Consider the following 18,748-nt stretch of genomic DNA (forward strand, 5'->3'; position numbering starts at 1 on the left):
AGACTGGACCTAACCTCTCCAGACAATGGCCATTAATAAGCAAGGAAGGTGCAAGAAACACCCAGCGTAGGCAAAATAACATCAAATCTTAAGAAACACCCAGAGGAAGCAAAATTACACCAAATGCCAGCCTCCTGAAAGTACTTCTTGTCTGGGTTAATGCATCCATTAACTGACAGTGACTGCTGACATTGGCGACCTGAACAGGGTGCTCTTTCCCAGTTCACTTTTAATCCCCATCCCTTGGGCAGGGGTGAGGGATGGTTTCCGTCCCCCTCCCCTCCCTGCTCCCTGCTGCTACTACTGGAACTGACTTCTTTCTTGAATGAAATCAAACTGGACAGTTCAACTTGTGACTTCATTTGAAAATAAGAAAATGTACTGAGAATATATGAACTGTGGTGAAAGAGACTAAGACTAGAAAATCATGTATATATGTTAATATAATTGTTACAATTGTTTTGCTAGAACATCATGTATATAACTACTAGTTTTTTTTTTTTTTTTTTTTGCTGGCTCTCCGGTAAGGGCAACCTGGGAGTGGGATTCTAGGCCCCCGCCAGTATTGCACTTCCTCTGGCGGGTGCGAGATTTTCGGTGGTAATAACACTGGTACAGGAGGACTGTTGACCCAGGCCCAGTGCTAGGGATGGGCACCAGGCAGCAGCTGCCCATACGTTGGCTGCACCCTGGTGGCATAATAGCCTGCCACAAACAAAACAACACACACATACACGCTGACACTTTTCAGGCCCATTGTGCAGAGTTTCTGCACCATAACAGAGTACAAAGGTGGAGATGGCTAAGGCCTAGGAGCCACCCCGATATAAGAACACACATGCAAACACACACAGTACCTTGATTACCATTATATAGAATGGATATATATATATACGATATTGTCTATAAAACTGTATATAATCTTGTATATTAATTGTTTATATCATGAGAATGTACATAAAATTGTGTGTGTAAATAAATGGAAAAATGGAAATCCCCTCCCTGCTCCCCTCTTTTCTCCTGTTGGAGCTTCTCCCCACTGACCAGGTTGTGGTTGTCTTCCCTATCATCCTCAAATTTCTACCATCCCCCCTCCTTCAGATTCTTCTCTTACTCTAACTTGTCTTGTCTCGCATTTTTTTATCATTATTTATTTTTTATTTTTTTTAGGCCCTTGCCTCTGAAATCTTTGGAAATTAGGTGGCAGGGCCTGCCAGAATACTTAAGCGATCCCTCTAGCGCCTTACCTGCCTCCTCGGGGTTAAATATGGGCAACAGAGGGTCCCACTAAGGGCCCAACGGCTAAATGGTCAGAGGAACAACATAATCTGACACTACACAACGCTAACACATGCATTACACTTTTTAAATCTCTTGCTTTCACGGAGTTCTGTGCTACACAAACAGAGTTATGAAAAAATTTTTTTCATTTTTAGTTTTTTTTTGCCCTTAAGAGGTATTCAGTACCTCAAGACGCCCTTTACTTTTGCCAAAGCCCTATATACGTAAGACAGCGTCATTTCGACGGAGCTTAAACTTTTACTTTCAACTACACAACGCTAACACATGCATTACACTTTTTAAATCTCTTGCTTTCACGGAGTTCTGTGCTACACAAACAGAGTTATGAAAAAATTTTTTTCATTTTTAGTTTTTTTTTGCCCTTAAGAGGTATTCAGTACCTCAAGACGCCCTTTACTTTTGCCAAAGCCCTATATACGTAAGACAGCGTCATTTCGACGGAGCTTAAACTTTTACTTTCGTTTTCAATCATCCCAGTGGTGCGGTCGCCGTAATACTACACTACAATGACGTCACCTGTTCCCCTGTGAGCGGACAAGAGCGTCGATCACGCAAGGTCCTAAGAACGGAGTAGATTGTTATATGAGTAGAAATTAGCAGGACAAGACACAGCACGTCTTGCGTAACGAGACATTTATAAAATTTTAGCTGTCACTTCGACACTCCGTGCATGGTACAATATCCATTTATTTCTTCTCCCCCCCCACATAGTCGACTCGTGAGATCAGAACAATTCTTAGGAAGCCCAGTTCAGGGGAAGCAGAGATATATATATTTTGGAAGGGGTAAGAAGAGACACACATTAACTTTGGGTGAGACATGACAGGAAGATGAGAGCAGTGAGAGTCTTGGCGATTTTTGTCATTGTGTGAAGAAAAAGTAAAATAATAATTACTAGGAAAAGATGAGGAAAGAACCATATTGACGTCTGACATTACAGAAATATATTGCTAACAGCAAGATAATGCTTGTATTCAGTTAATTTACCTAACAATCTGTGACAAATGTTTTCACTTTTCAGCCCTTTCGCTTACTTTCAAGAAGTAATTTCGCCTAATAGTGCCTGATATTTTTTTTCACGGTCTGTACAACGAACGTAGCGTCCCTTGACAGAGCTAAGCTTTTACTTTCGAATTCAAACACCCCAGGGGTGCGCTCGCCGTAATACTACACCACAGTGACGTCACCCGTTCTCCTGAGCGGACAAGAGCGTTGATCGAACGCAAAGGTCCGAAGAACGGTGAATTGTTATATGAGTAGAAATTACCAGAACAAGACACAGCAGGTCTTGCATAACAAGACCTTTATAAAGATATTAATTGTCACTACGACTCCGTGCATGGTACAGTATCCATTTAATTCTTCCCCCCCACATAGTTGACTCGTGAGAATAAGACAATTCTTAGGGAGCGCAGTTGAGGGGAAGCGGAGGATATATTTGAAAGGGGACACGCACAGACACACAGTTATCTTTGAGCAAGACATGACTGAGGAAAGGGTAGTGATAGTTTTGGCCGATTTTTGTCATTGTGTAAAGAAGAGGTAAATTAATAATACGAGGGAAAAGATGAGAAAAGAATCGTATTGATGTCTGATACAGATTTCTTCCCCCCCCCCCCCGAGGCGTTGCAGAATATTTTCGGGTAAGCCAATCCTTATTGTTTAATAACAAACTGTATTAAATCATCCAAAAGCCGAACCTATTACCTGCATACGTTTTAATGCATTTTTTAAAACACCTTTCCTCACATATATATATATAAATATACCCCGACAATTGTATTATTTTTTTTGTATGCAGTTCTAATAGAGAATGCGACTTATTAATTTAATTGTCAAATATTAATTACACTATTAAGTTAATATAATTCCCTGTTCTAGTATTTGAACAAAGTTATGTTATGAAAAAACACAAGGAATTTTGTACTTGATAGAGAATCAGTGTAAAAGTCACATGAAGAACATTACAAAATTATAATATTGCTAAAACAAGATACTGCTTATATCCAGTTAGTTTGCTTAACAATTAAATACCAATTAATCTAACTTATTTACCAATTATATTGTACTTATTTGTATACATATATGTTGAATAAACATTTTTGTTTGTTATAATTATGTCGTGATCATTCTTCTTAAATACATGCAAATCACTAACAATCATTTTTTAAGAATCATTAATTGCGGCATTTCGGGTAGCCCTTAGCTAAGAGGTGTCCCGGGATGAAAAACACAACGCGTCTAGATGTTGCCATTCGCTCTTTACTTCTCAGAGTAAATGTAGAACACTAGATATATTTGTCCTAACTTAAACTGCTAGAGAGATCATTCAAAACCCAGGGTTTTCTGGAATTCACATGATATTGTGTTTCTTGCTGTAGCGAGTGATTCACGAGTATATTGATAGGCAAGAGCATAATATGACGGAAAAGCCTGTGGAACAAATCACATACCATTTAATTCAAACTATGTGCTAGTTCTATTGTGCTCATTTGTATACTTATATATTTAATAAACCTTGTTTTGTTTGTACTATTTTGATTCCTGACCATTCCTTCTAGTTACATGCAATTCACTGAACAAACTCGTAGAAGAACCATTAATTGCGGTCACTCCGGGGTCCCCTTATCTAAGAGGTTCCTCTGGGTCAAAATCACAGCGCGTCTAGATGTTGCAATTTGCTCTTTACTTCTCAGAGTAAATTTAGAACACTAGATTTTTGTCCTAATTTAACTGCTAGAAGATCATTTGAAACCCAGGGTTTTCTGGATTCACATGGTATTGTGCAGTCCTGCTGGAAGCCGAGTGATTAACGAGTACGTTGATAGGCAAGCGCATAATACGACGGAAAACGCTGCGGAACAGAGTACACAACGCGGAGATGGGGGGGAATACGTGGGGCTGTTAGACATCGAACACTTTACACTTGTACTTGTGTCTGTGCCCTTGCGATAACAACAAAGACTGGATTCACTTCATGTATAATTGCGCTCTTTATGATTTACCCAGACGTCTCCTAACTACCAGAACTCGAAATATACCCCATGGGCAGGAACATCTCTACATAATTGACGAAACCAACTACAAAGCCTTCACTACTTTTGCCCAGACTGTATTTGAAATGCGTCAAATCCAGCTACAGCAAATTGTTCAGCACACCCCCATCTTATAATGGACCCAAAACTCAATTCACAGAACATCTCCTAATGGAATCAAAGAAAACACCAACAGGATATTGATCTTTATCTTGACATAACAGGAATCTCTCGACATTCACAAAGGAAATTCTCTTAGAAACCCACCAACCCAAAAGGACTTTTCTACAACAGACACAAGAACTCCAAGCAATCCTTGAGCTTCATGAGTCCCTGTGCCTCCTCTCATCCCATAACTTGAGAAGGTGATCAAAATCCACTTCTCATTGCCTACAAGTTACCCTTGGCCAAAGAAGATTTAATTGCTGATGCTGGGCCCTTGACCAGTGTGGGATCCACTCACTTGCTGGTACCTCTTCTCTTCGAGGTGTAGGATAATATCTGCATTCAATTTGCATTCAAAGAACTTATCTTGGAAGCTACTAGGCTTTACATACCAACTAAGAAATATTGTTCAAGGTTTAGGCCAAAATGGATGTCAGATGAACTAATGAGGCATATGGCAGAGAAGAAAAATGCATGGGATACTTACAAATTAACACATGACACAGAAGCCTATGATAGATACAAGTTGATATGCAACCAAGTTACAAAGGAGGTTAGGCAGGCGAAGGCAGATTACGAGAAATCCTTGGCAAGGGATGCAAAGAAAAACAGCAAAGAGTTCTTTACTTATGTAAACTCTAGAAGGAAGGGGATGGATCAGATTGGTCCACTTGATATTGATGGGTCAACTGTTGATGATCCTGCTCAGGTAGCTAACAAACTAAATGAATATTTTGCATCGACATTCACACATGAGGAGTTATTCAGCAAGGGGAATGCCAGAGGTGTATTCAACTCTAGCAGTAAGCTACAGAATCTTGAAATAACTGGGAGTAAAGTGGAGGAGAAACTGTTGAAGATAAACACAAGAAAGGCACCCGGGGTGGATGGGATCTATCCAGTTATATTAAAGGAGGCAGCAAAGGAAGTAAGCAAACCCTTAGCCATAATTATGAGAGCTTCCTTGGACTCAGGGGAGGTACCCATAGACTGGAAATGTGCAAATGTGACCCCAATTCACAAAGGAGGATCAAAGGCTGACACAAGTAATTATAGACCTGTGAGCTTAACTTCTGTTCCAGGAAAATTAATGGAGGCACTGGTTAAAGAAGCACTGCAGGATCATTTAGACAAGACTTCAGTTATAGCTCAGACACAGCATGGTTTTGTTAAGGGGAAGTCTTGCCTGACCAACTTGATTGGATACTATGATGCAGTCACAAAAGAACTGGATGCAGGGAATCACTTTGATATTATATACTTGGATCTTAGAAAGGCTTTTGATACTGTTGCACATGGAAGACTGCTACACAAATTGGAGCAGTGTGACATTGGAGGCAAATTGCTGCTATGGATAAAGGGGTGGTTGAGGGGGAGAAGACAGAGAGTGGTAATCAATGGACACTGCTCATCGTGGACTAATGTTATTAGTGGAGTCCCTCAGGGCTCAGTGTTGGGTCCATTATTGTTTTCTGTATTTATAAATGATATTGATGATGGTATATCAAGCTTAATGTCCAAGTTTGCAGATGATACAAAGGTTGGCAGGGTTGTCAAGGACACTACTGACACTATGCTGCTGCAACAGGATCTGGAAAGGTTGAGCAGATGGGCTGAGAGGTGGCAAATGAAGTTTAACATTGACAAATGTAAAGTACTACACATGGGAAAAAGCAACCCCAGAGCAACGTATCAACTCTGTGGTACTACACTGACAGTGGTAGAGAATGAAAGGGACTTGGGGGTGATTGTGCAGGCAGATATGAAGTTCTCTGAGCAGTGCAGACGGGCTGCAAGAGTAGCTCATGGAGTATTGTCAATGATATACAGGAATTTTTCCAGCAGGGATAAGGAGGTGATTATTCCATTGTATAAGGCAATGCTCAGGCCACACCTAGAGTACTGTATACAGGTCTGGAGGCCTCATTTCAAGAAGGATGTAGAGCTGCTGGAACGAGTACAGAGAAGGGCAACAAGATTAGTGAATGGAACAAAGGGGTGCTCTTACGAAGAAAGGCTTAAGTTTTGCAAATTACAGTGTCTGGAGACTAGGCACCAGCGAGGTGATCTGATAGAGGTGTATAAAGCCTTGAATGGTTTAAGCATGCTCAATGCTGATGGGATTCTTCCTCTAGCTCAGAAAAATCACCTGAGAGGGCATAAATTCAAATTGAGGAAAGACAGATGTAGGATAGACGTGCGGAAATTTGCCTTTAGCCAGCGGGTGGTTGGTTGGTGGAACAGACTGCCATCCCTTGTGGTGGAGGTTGATAGCCTAAATAAGTTTAAGGCTCAGCTGGACAGGTATTTTGAACGAACAAAGGGGTGAAGTGGAAGTGGGTTTTTTTTTTTTTTTTTTGGCTGATGCTGCATAAGCTTGCTTTCTTGCATCAAATGCCTCTACTAATGCTAATGCTAATGCTAATCTGATTTTCCTACTTGAGTAGGAACTCACATAAACACTCCTCCGGGAGTGGGACTGGCATTTAACTTGTCAAATGCAGGGTATTGCCATTAGGTAACCTGAAGTTGTGGTGGGTCATTTGACCTCACAATCTTTTCTCCTTTTTATGAGGTAGGGTGGGCTCCTCCCCCTTTGGGGGAGTCCACCCTACCTCGCTCTCTTTCTTCTGCTTACCTTCTTTCTTCTCCTTGGTCTCTCATCCCTTCTCTTTAAAAAAAAAAAATTTGTTTTGGACCTGCCTGGGAAGCTCAGGCTAATCCCAGTGTTGGCCAGCCAGAGTTCTTTCCCTACTTACCTGCTCCGGCTCCCAGTGCCAGTGACGGTAACTAGTGGTGTGTGGTACTCCACAGGCTCTAGGCTAAGCGGCCAGATGAAGAACGTAACTCACACTAAGAAAACAAGAACATGCACTAACACATGCTACCTAGCCTTGACAGTACTCTCTTCCTTCACAAGAGATCCAAATGTGGAATTGTGCGAAAGCACCTGTGCCACTTTTCAAAAAAACATTATGTCACTATGTACTTGTGTTGGTTGTAAATTATTAATGTTCTGTTTTTAATATTTCCAATTGTCTCTAGTATTTTCTTTTTCATTCCGTGACTGAGTTAGTCTGTCTCAGTCGTAGATAGGAAGGTTCCCCCCCAGAAAGTGGGATTTTTCGTCCAGCAAATCACGACCATTTCCTCCAGCAAAATCGACCACAGAACACATGCAATTAACAGACATAAGACTCACAGCACGGCAGATGAATTTAATTATTCGGGTGGCCTAAAAATAAGTTTTTTTTCTTTTTTGTCTCCAGTAATTATTCAATGTTTGAGTGAAAGTCAATGCAACAAGCTTATGTTTAAGAGTATAAATAATTTATATAATATTTGTGTAAATACACCATAAAAACTCTTAAACGAAAAAACTACGTTTGTAGTGTGAAAGGGCATCATTTTCTCTGTATCTCGTTGTGAAGGATGAGCACAATATGAGATACAGATAAAATGATGCCCTTTCACACTACAAACGTAGTTTTTTCGTTTAAGAGCTTTCTATGGTGTATTTACATCAATATTATATAGATTATTTATACTCTTAAACATACGATGCCTTGTTGCATTGACTTTCACTCAATCATTATTATGTACACTTTTTGGTATCTTTCATATTGTGTGATTATCTTCACAACTGGATTATCATGTCTGCAATACCAGGATACCTGCCCGCCCCCTGATGAAGGGCCAACAAGCCTTGAAAGGGTGCCGTCTGGGTGGTGGTGGTGCTCACTGAGAATAAGTAACAATAGTCTTCTCTTTTAGTGAAGCGTTACTTATTCGAAGTAATGCAATACATGGCAACTCGTTGTGAAGGATGAGCACAATATGAGATACAGATAGAATGATGCCTTTTCACACTACAAACGTAGTTTTTTCGTTTAAGAGTTTTCTATGGTGTATTTACACCAATATTGTATAGTAATTATTCAAGCACCGAATACATGTACGTACTGCTAAAGATACGTGCTTGTTTATTTTTTGCTCCCCCCCCCATTGTTTATCTTGAATTCAATCGCTTTTGGTGACCACCTAGCGGTTGAAAGTTTTGTATTAAGGCCATACCACCTGTGTATGTGCGGGATTTAATCGTTGTGTTAGTTAGGTTAAATATTTGTTTTGCAAAATGAACGAACATTCTTTAAGGTGCAGTATGAATTTCATTTCTTGTTGTTTTTCTTCTTTTTTTGTTTGCTTTGTTGTCAAGGTTTTATGTTTGCATTGATCTGCAATAATGCAATACATGGCAACTCGTTGTGAAGGATGAGCACAATATGAGATACAGATAGAATGATGCCTTTTCACACTACAAACGTAGTTTTTTCGTTTAAGAGTTTTCTAATAGTGATAGTCCTTCATGATAGTCCTTTTTTCTTATAAGAAATATTAGTAAAATGATCAGATGAAAGTAAGTTTTTAATAATTTTTCCTCATTTCGGTTCTTATTGAAGGACTTTTAAATAATATAGTGGAGTTGAAATCCTTGTTAAAAAAGAAAGATACTATTGCTGTTAATGGCTTGCAGTTTCATCTTGATTGCTGAGTGATGGAATATTATACAGCATGGGTAGTGGACTGGCACCGTAACGTGGGACATCGTTACTCATCAAAGTTTATTTATTTTTTTTTTTTAAGTCTGGTTAGAACTGGTCGGTTATTATGCTATTCACCACTTTTTCCACATGGACATTCAATTGCAGCTTAAGTATCAATACCAATCACTGGTGTGTTATAGGCCTGTTATATGGATCGGAGTACTTTGCTCCTAGAACTTGTTTGTTGATAATACAACTTTTGACCTAACGATGGTAAATGAACGTATGAGATACGTAACTGCTGCTCTGGTTTATCAGCTCCAATGAAACAGAGTGAAGCTGGGAAAGCCACTTGACCTTTGGGGTTTTAGTCTAATTTTTTTTTTTTTTTTTTACTTTGTTTTTTAAGAGACATGGACAAATCTAGGACCGCACTCCGGGCTCTGCCTGAAATCGCAGAGCCCTGCGCACTATACAGAAGTATACAAAAAGCAAGGGAGAAGGGGTGGAAGTGCGAAAATTCCATAAGAAACGAATCAAAAAAAAAAAAAAAAAAATCTACGTTTGCTTAATTGGTGATGGGCAGTTTCAAATTTTGGTTTAAAGTTTCCAGCAATATATCTGAAGTTAAATTGCTGTATCAACCCGCAAGCAGTCGAAAGAGAGAGAGAGAGAGAGTTTTGCCCCCCCCCCAAACCAATAACAAAATTAATCATTATAAACTATAAAAATAAATACATAATTCCGATTCGGCTGTAACCTTAAGGGTTTTTTAGGAACGGATTAAAAGCCAAAATGTATTTACAATTAGCTATTTAAAAAAATTGAAATGTCAACTCTCTTCCCACTGCATAACTTTTTAGTGACTCATTGATGATGTTTTATGCATGTAGAGTCAGTTTCCACGGTAGTAGTAGTAGTGGCATGTGATGCAAGAAAGAAAGTGTATGAGCTTATGCAGCATCAGCCAAAAAAAAAAAAAAAAAATCACACCATTCCCTCCAAATGCCTGTCCAGTTCCTCCTTAAATTTATTTAACGTATCAACTTGCACAACGACAGATGGAAGTTTGTTCCAGCAATTAACCACCCGCTGGCTAAAGGCAAATTTCCGCACATCTATTCTACATCTGTCTTTTCTTAATTTGAATTTATGCCCCCTTAGGTTCGTAATCTGAACAAGTGGAAGGATCCCATCAGAATTCAGCATGCTCAACCCATTTAAGGCCTTATACACCTCAATCAGATCACCACGCAGGTGCCTAGTCTCTAGCCACTGCAATTTGCACAACTTAAGCCTCTCTTAAGAGGATCCCTTCATTCCCCTCACCAATCTTGTTGCCCTTCTCTGTACATGCTCAAGCAAATCTACATCCTTCATAAAATGAAGCCTCCAGACCTGTATTTAGTACTCAAGGCATGACCTGACCATTGCTTTATACAGAGGGACAATCACCTCCTTTTCTCTGCTAGCAAAATTCCTATATATCATTGACAAAACTCCATGACCTGTCCTGGCAGCCTGTTTGCATTGCTCAGAAAACTTCATATCTGAATGCACAATTACTCCCAGGTCTTTTTTTCATTTTCTACCACCTTAAGTGTAGTACCACACAGTTGGTATGTTTCTCTGGGGTTACTTCTACCCACATGCAGTACTTTGCATTTGTCAAGGTTAAACCTCAGTTGCCACTTCTTAGCCCATCTGCCCAAATTATCTAGATCCTGTTGCAGTAGCACACTGCCATTACTGTCATTAACAACCCTGCCAACCTTTGTATCATCTGCAAACTTCGACACTAAGCCTGATATACCTTCATCAATATCATTGATAAATATACAAAACAACAGACAGAGGACCCAAAACTGAACCCTGTGGGACTCCACTAATAACATTAGTCCACGAAGAGCAGCACCCATTAATTACAACCCTCTGTCTTCTCCCACTCAACCGGTTACCGATTAAAGCATATGTGTTTCTCTTTCACTAGTAAATGCCACTTGTTTTATACTTTTATTTTAAAATAATTCACTTTATGCTTAAAAAAAATTATAAAATACCTCTGTATTTGATTTTAATTTAGAATGTTCATTTTAAAGGGAATGCCATGTCAACTAATAAGGTCACTTAGGTTAGGAAATAAAAGTTATCATTAGCCATTTATTTTAAGATTATTATTATTAGCTGTATGGTGCAAGAATAAAAAAAAAAAATACAGAATAAAAAATTCTGTAGTTACCCTGAGAGAGAGAGAGAGGGGGGGGGGAAATTACTGAGAAAGAGAGGAATGATGATATCCAGCTCAGGACCCTGGGTGTGCCAAGCCCATACTTACCAGATGTGAGCCCCTGGGATGATTATAATTTTTCACAGTGCATATAGTTTTGCTAACTGGTAAAAAAATCTGGATGAAAAGTATTAATCCTTGCTGCATTACAATTTTTAAAAACTGGACTTCAGTGATAAACAAGTGGCCATTTAGGTTATACTTTAAATAATTTGTAATAACTAGAATAAAAAAAAATGTCAGTTCACCACTGAGTTATTTTTTAAAAATAGTTATATGAGAAAGCATTCACATGGTTAAAAATAATTAAGTGTTTTATGATTTAAAATATTTTAGTTTTATAATATATATATTAAATAGGAAAAAAAAAGAAATTGCTGTAAACAGCTTCATTATAAGCAACTAAATTAGAACATATGAAAGAATTAGGCATGTTATGTTTTATTTAACTTTTTTAAAAGCTTAATTATATATATAAACTGTTGCAGTTTATGTATATAGTTCATTATTCTTATATTATTTCTGTGTTCTGGGAGAAAAAAAAAAAAAGGCTGTGTTATAGGCTTTAAATTTTGGTGTGTTGGAAAATTAGCCTAACAATCACTTAAGATAAAAAAATAAATAAATAAAATAACTTTGCTGGCAATGGTTATTTTAATTTTATTGTAGGAATAGATTGTTGAGGGGTAGAAAGATGTGAATTGTTCATATGTGGCTGTGTTATTAAACACTCAATTAATGCAGATGTAAAAGTTTTTTTTAAATAATAAAAAACTTAACATAAAAAATACCTATTTTAAGTTTTTTATAATTTTAACTTTTGGGACTGTGAATATGAAAATTTAAATTTAAGATGAATATAGGATTATTAACCAGGAAAAAAAAAAAAAAAAAACAGTGATATATGTTTTGATTGCAATATAAATTTGTAAATGTTGAGGAGCAAATATCATTTAAGTATGATAACTTACATTTTGAAATGTTAAATGCAAGGTACTGCATATAGCAGTAATTCCAGGGTAACATACTAACTATGTGGTACTACATTCAGTGTAGTTGATAATGAAAACAACCTGGAGTGGCACCTCCGTAGCCAGGTGGGAAGGAGCAGCAGCAGTGCATAGCACACGCTTCTTGATTAGAATGGGGTTCGAGCCTGTCACCACCAAATACGTTGCATGCGGAAAGGTCAGGGAATGACCACCGCATATCCTGGAGCAATATGGCCTTAGTTGCTAATGCTCCTAAAAACCAAATAACAAACAAACAACCTGGAGTAATTGTACAGTCAGATATGAAGTTCTCTGAGCATTGCAGACAGACTGCCAAGACCAGCTCACTGGGTTTTGTCAGTAATATACAGGAACTTTGCTTACAGGAAAAAAAAGGGTTATTATCCCATTGTAGAAGGCATTGGTTAGGTATATATAGATCTTGAGTATTGTATATAGGTCTAGAGGCCACACTTTAGGAAGTTTATAGATCCACTAGAATGGGTACAAGATGGGTGAGGGGATAGAGGGGGTGTTCTTAGCAAGAAATGCTTCAGTTCTGCAAATTGTAGTGTCTGGAGACTAGGCATTAAGGCTTTGAATGGCTTGAGCGAACTCAATGCTGATGGAATTCTTTCTCTTGCTTAGATTGTGCACATGGGGTGTCATAACTATAAGTTTGAAGGATGGTTGCAGAAGTTTGCCTTCAGGCCAGTGGGTGGTGTTACTTACTGGAACAATCTTTCATCTATTGTTGCAGAACTAGATAGACTTAATATGATAGCATAGCTTAATTTATTATGGTACTCACCTTTTTTCATAATCTTCAATTGATGGTTGAATAGGGTGGATGATAATTTTAATTTAATTAGGAGTAAGTAAGTTGGGGTTTAAAAACAGAAGTTAAAATATGCACAAGGAAGTAGAAGTGCACGTCTTTGTCCTTGGTTGTCAATATTAAAGTTGAAAATAAATGGTTAATACTGGAAGCCAATAGCCATAACAAGTGGCTTTTGTTATCTACGTTTTCAGTTGGTAATGATGGGTTGAGAGTGAACACGTGTATTTAAGAAAGCTAAGTTCCCATGATGCTCCTGGTTACGTATGGAAATCTCAAGTGCATGAGATTCCAAGCCGTTGTCTTAGAATAACAAGATTAGTGAATGGAACAAAGGGGTGCTCTTACGAAGAAAGGCTTAAGTTTTGCAAATTACAGTGTCTGGAGACTAGGCACCAGCGAGGTGATCTGATAGAGGTGTATAAAGCCTTGAATGGTTTGAGCATGCTCAATGCTGATGGGATTCTTCCTCTCGCTCAGAATAATCACCTGAGAGGGCATAAATTCAAATTGAGGAAAGACAGATGTAGGATAGACGTGCGGAAATTTGCCTTTAGCCAGCGGGTGGTTGGTTGGTGGAACAGACTTCCATCCCTTGTTGTGGAGGTTGATAGACTAAATAAGTTTAAGGCTCAGCTGGACAGGCATTTTGAATGAACAGAGGGGTAAAGTGGAAGTGGGTTTTTTTTTTTTTTTTTTTTTTGGCTGATGCTGCATAAGCTTGCTTTCTTGCATCAAATGCCTCTGCTAATGCTAATAAATAGATAGAATAAATTCAAGGAAGAATTAGATGAACAATTGGAGATGGATAGGTGAAATGGGATTATTTATTTATTATTTTATTTATTATTTTTATTCCACTAGTAATACTAATACATAAAAAAAATTTTTTTTTTTTTTTTAATTTGCTATTGGGACTAGTGTGGTAATATCACCAAGTTTGAACCTGGCATGATGTAATTCTGATTTTATGTATAAATCCACCTAATATTTAAAATAAATAAGAAAAGACAAAGCAAAACACCTTCAGCAGTGCTAGTGTATGAACTCCCACCTCACCTAACAGGAAATTTTTCTGTATTTGTTACATGATTTAATGTTTTCATTTTCATAAACCCTACATGTAATTAGGTTATTCAGTGATATAAATGTATCATGTAACAAACAAAAAGGAGATTGAACAACTTAATTTGAGTAAATGCAAATGCATTGAATGAGTTAAATAAGTTTTTTTTTTTTTTTGTGCTATATAGTATTTCATGGTTGTTAAGGAGTTAATAAAACATTTGTGACATATCTAAAATAAATTTCTTCTATAGAATCAAACATTTTTATAATATTTTTTTTTTGATTTCACGGGTGCTAGATTTCGAAATGAAAAATTAAGTCTGTGTATCTGTTATGTGTATGGGGATATTTGACTTTAACAGGTTTATTCACTCACCTTCCACATGAATGATTACTGTAAAAATTGGAGCAGTGTACCATTAGGGGAAAGGTCTTGCTGTGGATAAGGAATGGTTGAGTGGCAAGGGGGGGGACAGAGAATGGTTACTTACCCTCTGCTGTTAACACTGTGTCTGACAGATACCACTTTAAATTTTTCAGAATTTTTTTTTTTTTTTTTTTTTAAATGTAGAAATGAAATAATCTTCCTGTGTACCTTTTCCCACCAGTACTCTCTAAGTGTCAAGTTTCAATATACAATGAATTTTGGGAAATTAAAAAAAAATTTTGGCATTTAACAGACTCTAGTGAGCAAATGTGTCTATCTTGTACTCAATACCCTTTTTCATGTGGCATGTGTGAGAAACCAGTGAAAGCTATCTACTCTTGCTGTAGAGCTTTGGTTTTGCCTGCTAAAAGTGAACTGGAAAAAAGTACAACATTCACGTTGTATCTGTTAGGGTCCATGCAAGTATCTGTGTTTCATTTCAGATGTTATATTGAATTTATAAAAATGCAGTAAAAACATTATTATTGGTTTTCTCTTGTTTACTATTAATTAAGATTATAGTAAATTGAATTTACCATATCATGATTAATAGGACAATGTTTTATTCATCAAAAAAATAACTTATTTTTTTAATTAAAACAAAATAAAGTAGTTACAGATGTAAGCATATTTCTTCCATTTAGGATATGAGTTAGAGGGTTAATGGCTAGGGCATGGCCTCCAACAAGATGTGGATAAATTTGGAACATGAGCTGAAGTGGTAACAGTTGAGGTTTAACATTGATTGATGCAAGGTACTGCATTTGAGTAGCAGTACTATATGAGTAATCCCAAAATAACTAAAGGTAGTTGAGAATGAAAAAGAACACTAAGGGTAGGTGTACAGTCTGATATGAAGTTCTCTGAGCAGTTCAGAGGTAGATAAGGTAGCTTGTGTCTTCTCTTGCCAATAATTTGCAGAAACTTTTTCAACAGCTATGAAGAGTTCATTATGCTGTTGTGTGTGAGGTTAACCTGTATGGAGTATTCAACTTGAATACTTTATACAAGTGAGAAATATGTGGATTTGTTGGAACAGATGTAGAGAAGAGTAACAAGATTGGTCAGGGGACCCAAAGGGGTACTCTTTCCAAGAAATGCTCTATTTCTATATATTGCAGCATCTGGAAATATGGCATCTCTGAGGAGATCTGATTGAAGTGTTTAAAACTTTGAATGAATGGGATGAAGAAATTAAATTCTCCGGCATCCTTCCTTCTTGGGTGGCACACACATGCAAGAGAAGATAAATTTAAATTGGAAAAGGATGGTTGTAGAATAGACATATATAAAAATTTACTTCCAGCCAGACAGTAATTTGATTGTTGGAACAAACTTTCATCTATTGTCATGAACATGGGTAGGTGGCCTGATATAGCATAATAGTCAAGCACGAGGTAGCATTAATGTACATGCATTTGAGCAAACTGTGGTTCAAGCTTGCATGATTTCTGCAAGTGGTTAATGAATGTGTTATCAAAATAATTAATTGCAAAGCCCTATAACTTAGTGGTTGTGCTGGAATATAAACAAGAACTGGTTTTTTTTTTGTTTTTTTTGAGGCTGTCATGGCTGAGGGGTCAAGTGTGAGGGTACAGGCTCTTATGTTTTGAGTGACTGTGGTTCAGGTTGAAGTTGTGTTGTAATTAAATGTAAGAAAGATTAAATTTAATATAATTACACCCCAGGTGGAAGGGATTTATCCAGTTATATTAAATATAATTACACCCCAGGTGGAAGGGATCTATCCAGTTATATTAAAGGAGGCAGAAAAGCAAGTAAGCAGGCCCTTAGTCATGATTATGAGGAAATCCTTGGACTCAGGGGAGGTCTCCATGGACTGGATGTGCAAATGTAACCCCAATTCACAAAGTGGGGGGGGTCAAAAGCGACACGATTAATTACAGACATGTTAGTTTAATTTCTGTTCCAGTAAAAATGGAGTCACTGGTTAAAGAAGCACTACAGGATCATTAGCATTAGTAGAGGCATTTGATGCAAGAAAGCAAGCTTATGCAGCATCAGCCAAAAAAAAACCCACTTCCACTTCACCCCTCTGTTCGTTCAAAATGCCTGTCCAGCTGAGCCTTAAACTTATTTAGTCTATCAACCTCCACCACAAGGGATGGAAGTCTGTTCCACCAACCAACCACCCACTGGCTAAAGGCAAATTTCCGCACGTCTATCCTACATCTGTCTTTCCTCAATTTGAATTTATGCCCTCTCAGGTGATTTTTCTGAGCTAGAGGAAGAATCCCATCAGCATTGAGCATGCTTAAACCATTCAAGGCTTTATACACCTCTATCAGATCACCTCGCTGGTGCCTAGTCTCCAGACATTGTAATTTGCAAAACTTAAGCCTTTCTTCGTAAGAGCACCCCTTTGTTCCATTCACTAATCTTGTTGCCCTTCTCTGTACTCGTTCCAGCAGCTCTACATCCTTCTTGAAATGAGGCCTCCAGACCTGTATACGGTACTCTAGGTGTGGCCTGACCATTGCCTTATACAATGGAATAATCACCTCCTTATCCCTGCTGGAAAAATTCCTGTATATCATTGACAATACTCCATGAGCTACTCTTGCAGCCCGTCTGCACTGCTTAGAGAACTTCATATCTGCCTGCACAACCACCCCCAAGTCCCTTTCATTCTCTACCACTGTCAGTGTAGTACCACAGAGTTGATACGTTGCTCTGGGGTTGCTGTTTCCCATGTGTAGTACTTTACATTTGTCAACTTCATTTGCCACCTCGAAGCCCATCTGCTCAACCTTTCCAGATCCTGTTGCAGCAGCATAGTGTCAGTAGTGTCCTTGACAACCCTGCCAACCTTTGTATCATCTGCAAACTTGGACATTAAGCTTGATATACCATCATCAATATCATTTATAAATACAGAAAACAATAATGGACCCAACACTGAGCCCTGAGGGACTCCACTAATAACATTAGTCCACGATGAGCAGTGTCCATTGATTACCACTCTCTGTCTTCTCCCCCTCAACCACCCCTTTATCCATAGCAGCAATTTGCCTCCAATGTCACACTGCTCCAATTTGTGTAGCAGTCTTCCATGTGCAACAGTATCAAAAGCCTTTCTAAGATCCAAGTATATAATATCAAAGTTATTCCCTGCATCCAGTTCTTTTGTGACTGCATCATAGTATCCAATCAAGTTGGTCAGGCAAGACTTCCCCTTAACAAAACCATGCTGTGTCTGAGCTATAACTGAAGTCTTGTCTAAATGATCCTGCAGTGCTTCTTTAACCAGTGCCTCCATTAATTTTCCTGGAACAGAAGTTAAGCTCACAGGTCTATAATTACTTGTGTCAGCCTTTAATCCTCCTTTGTGAATTGGGGTCACATTTGCACATTTCCAGTCTATGGGTACCTCCCCTGAGTCCAAGGAAGCTCTCATAATTATGGCTAAGGGTTTGCTTACTTCCTTTGCTGCCTCCTTTAGTATAACTGGATAGATCCCATCCACCCCGGGTGCCTTTCTTGTGTTTATCTTCAACAATTTCTCCTCCATTTTACTCCCAGTTATTGCAAGATTCTGTAGCTTACTGCTAGAGTTGAATACACCTCTGGCATTCCCCTTGCTGAATAACTCCTCATGTGTGAATGTCGATGCAAAATATTCATTTAGTTTGTTAGCTACCTGAGCAGGATCATCAACAGTTGACCCATCAATATCAAGTGGACCAATCTGATTCATCCCCTTCCTTCTAGAGTTTACATAAGTAAAGAACTCTTTGCTGTTTTTCTTTGCTTCCCTTGCCAAGGATTTCTCGTAATCTGCCTTCGCCCGCCTAAACTCCTTTGTAACTTGGTTGCATATCAACTTGTATCTATCATAGGCTTCTGTGTCGTGTGTTAATTTGTAAGTATCCCATGCATTTTTCTTGTCTGCCATATGCCTCATTAGTTCATCTGACATCCATTTTGGCCTAAACCTTGAACAATATTTCTTAGTTGGTATGTAAAGCCTAGTAGCTTCCAAGATAAGTTCTTTGAATGCTTCCCATTTTGAATTTGCTGTTGGTAACATCATCAGTTGGTCCCACTGTATAGAATTTAAATACTGTCT

At 38.2% G+C, this 18,748-nt stretch overlaps 1 protein-coding gene across 2 annotated transcripts in view; it reads left to right on the plus strand.

Annotated features, from left to right (window-relative positions):
- Nucleotides 1–8,570: 8,570 nt before the first annotated feature.
- LOC150081498 (adenosine kinase-like) overlaps nucleotides 8,571–18,748 on the plus strand; it is a 174,350-nt gene continuing 164,172 nt past the window's right edge. For both annotated transcript variants that reach the window (XM_090379332.1, XM_090379333.1), the window contains exon 1: nucleotides 8,571–8,657. In XM_090379332.1, coding sequence (XP_090235458.1) covers nucleotides 8,638–8,657 — 20 coding nt within the window. In that variant the 5' untranslated portion in view covers nucleotides 8,571–8,637. The remainder of the gene's footprint in view (nucleotides 8,658–18,748) is intronic.

The sequence above is a fragment of the Mastigoproctus giganteus genome, chromosome 8 (genome assembly GCF_048544385.1).
Source record: "Mastigoproctus giganteus isolate SK-2022 chromosome 8, ASM4854438v1, whole genome shotgun sequence".
NCBI lineage: Eukaryota > Metazoa > Arthropoda > Arachnida > Uropygi > Thelyphonidae > Mastigoproctus > Mastigoproctus giganteus.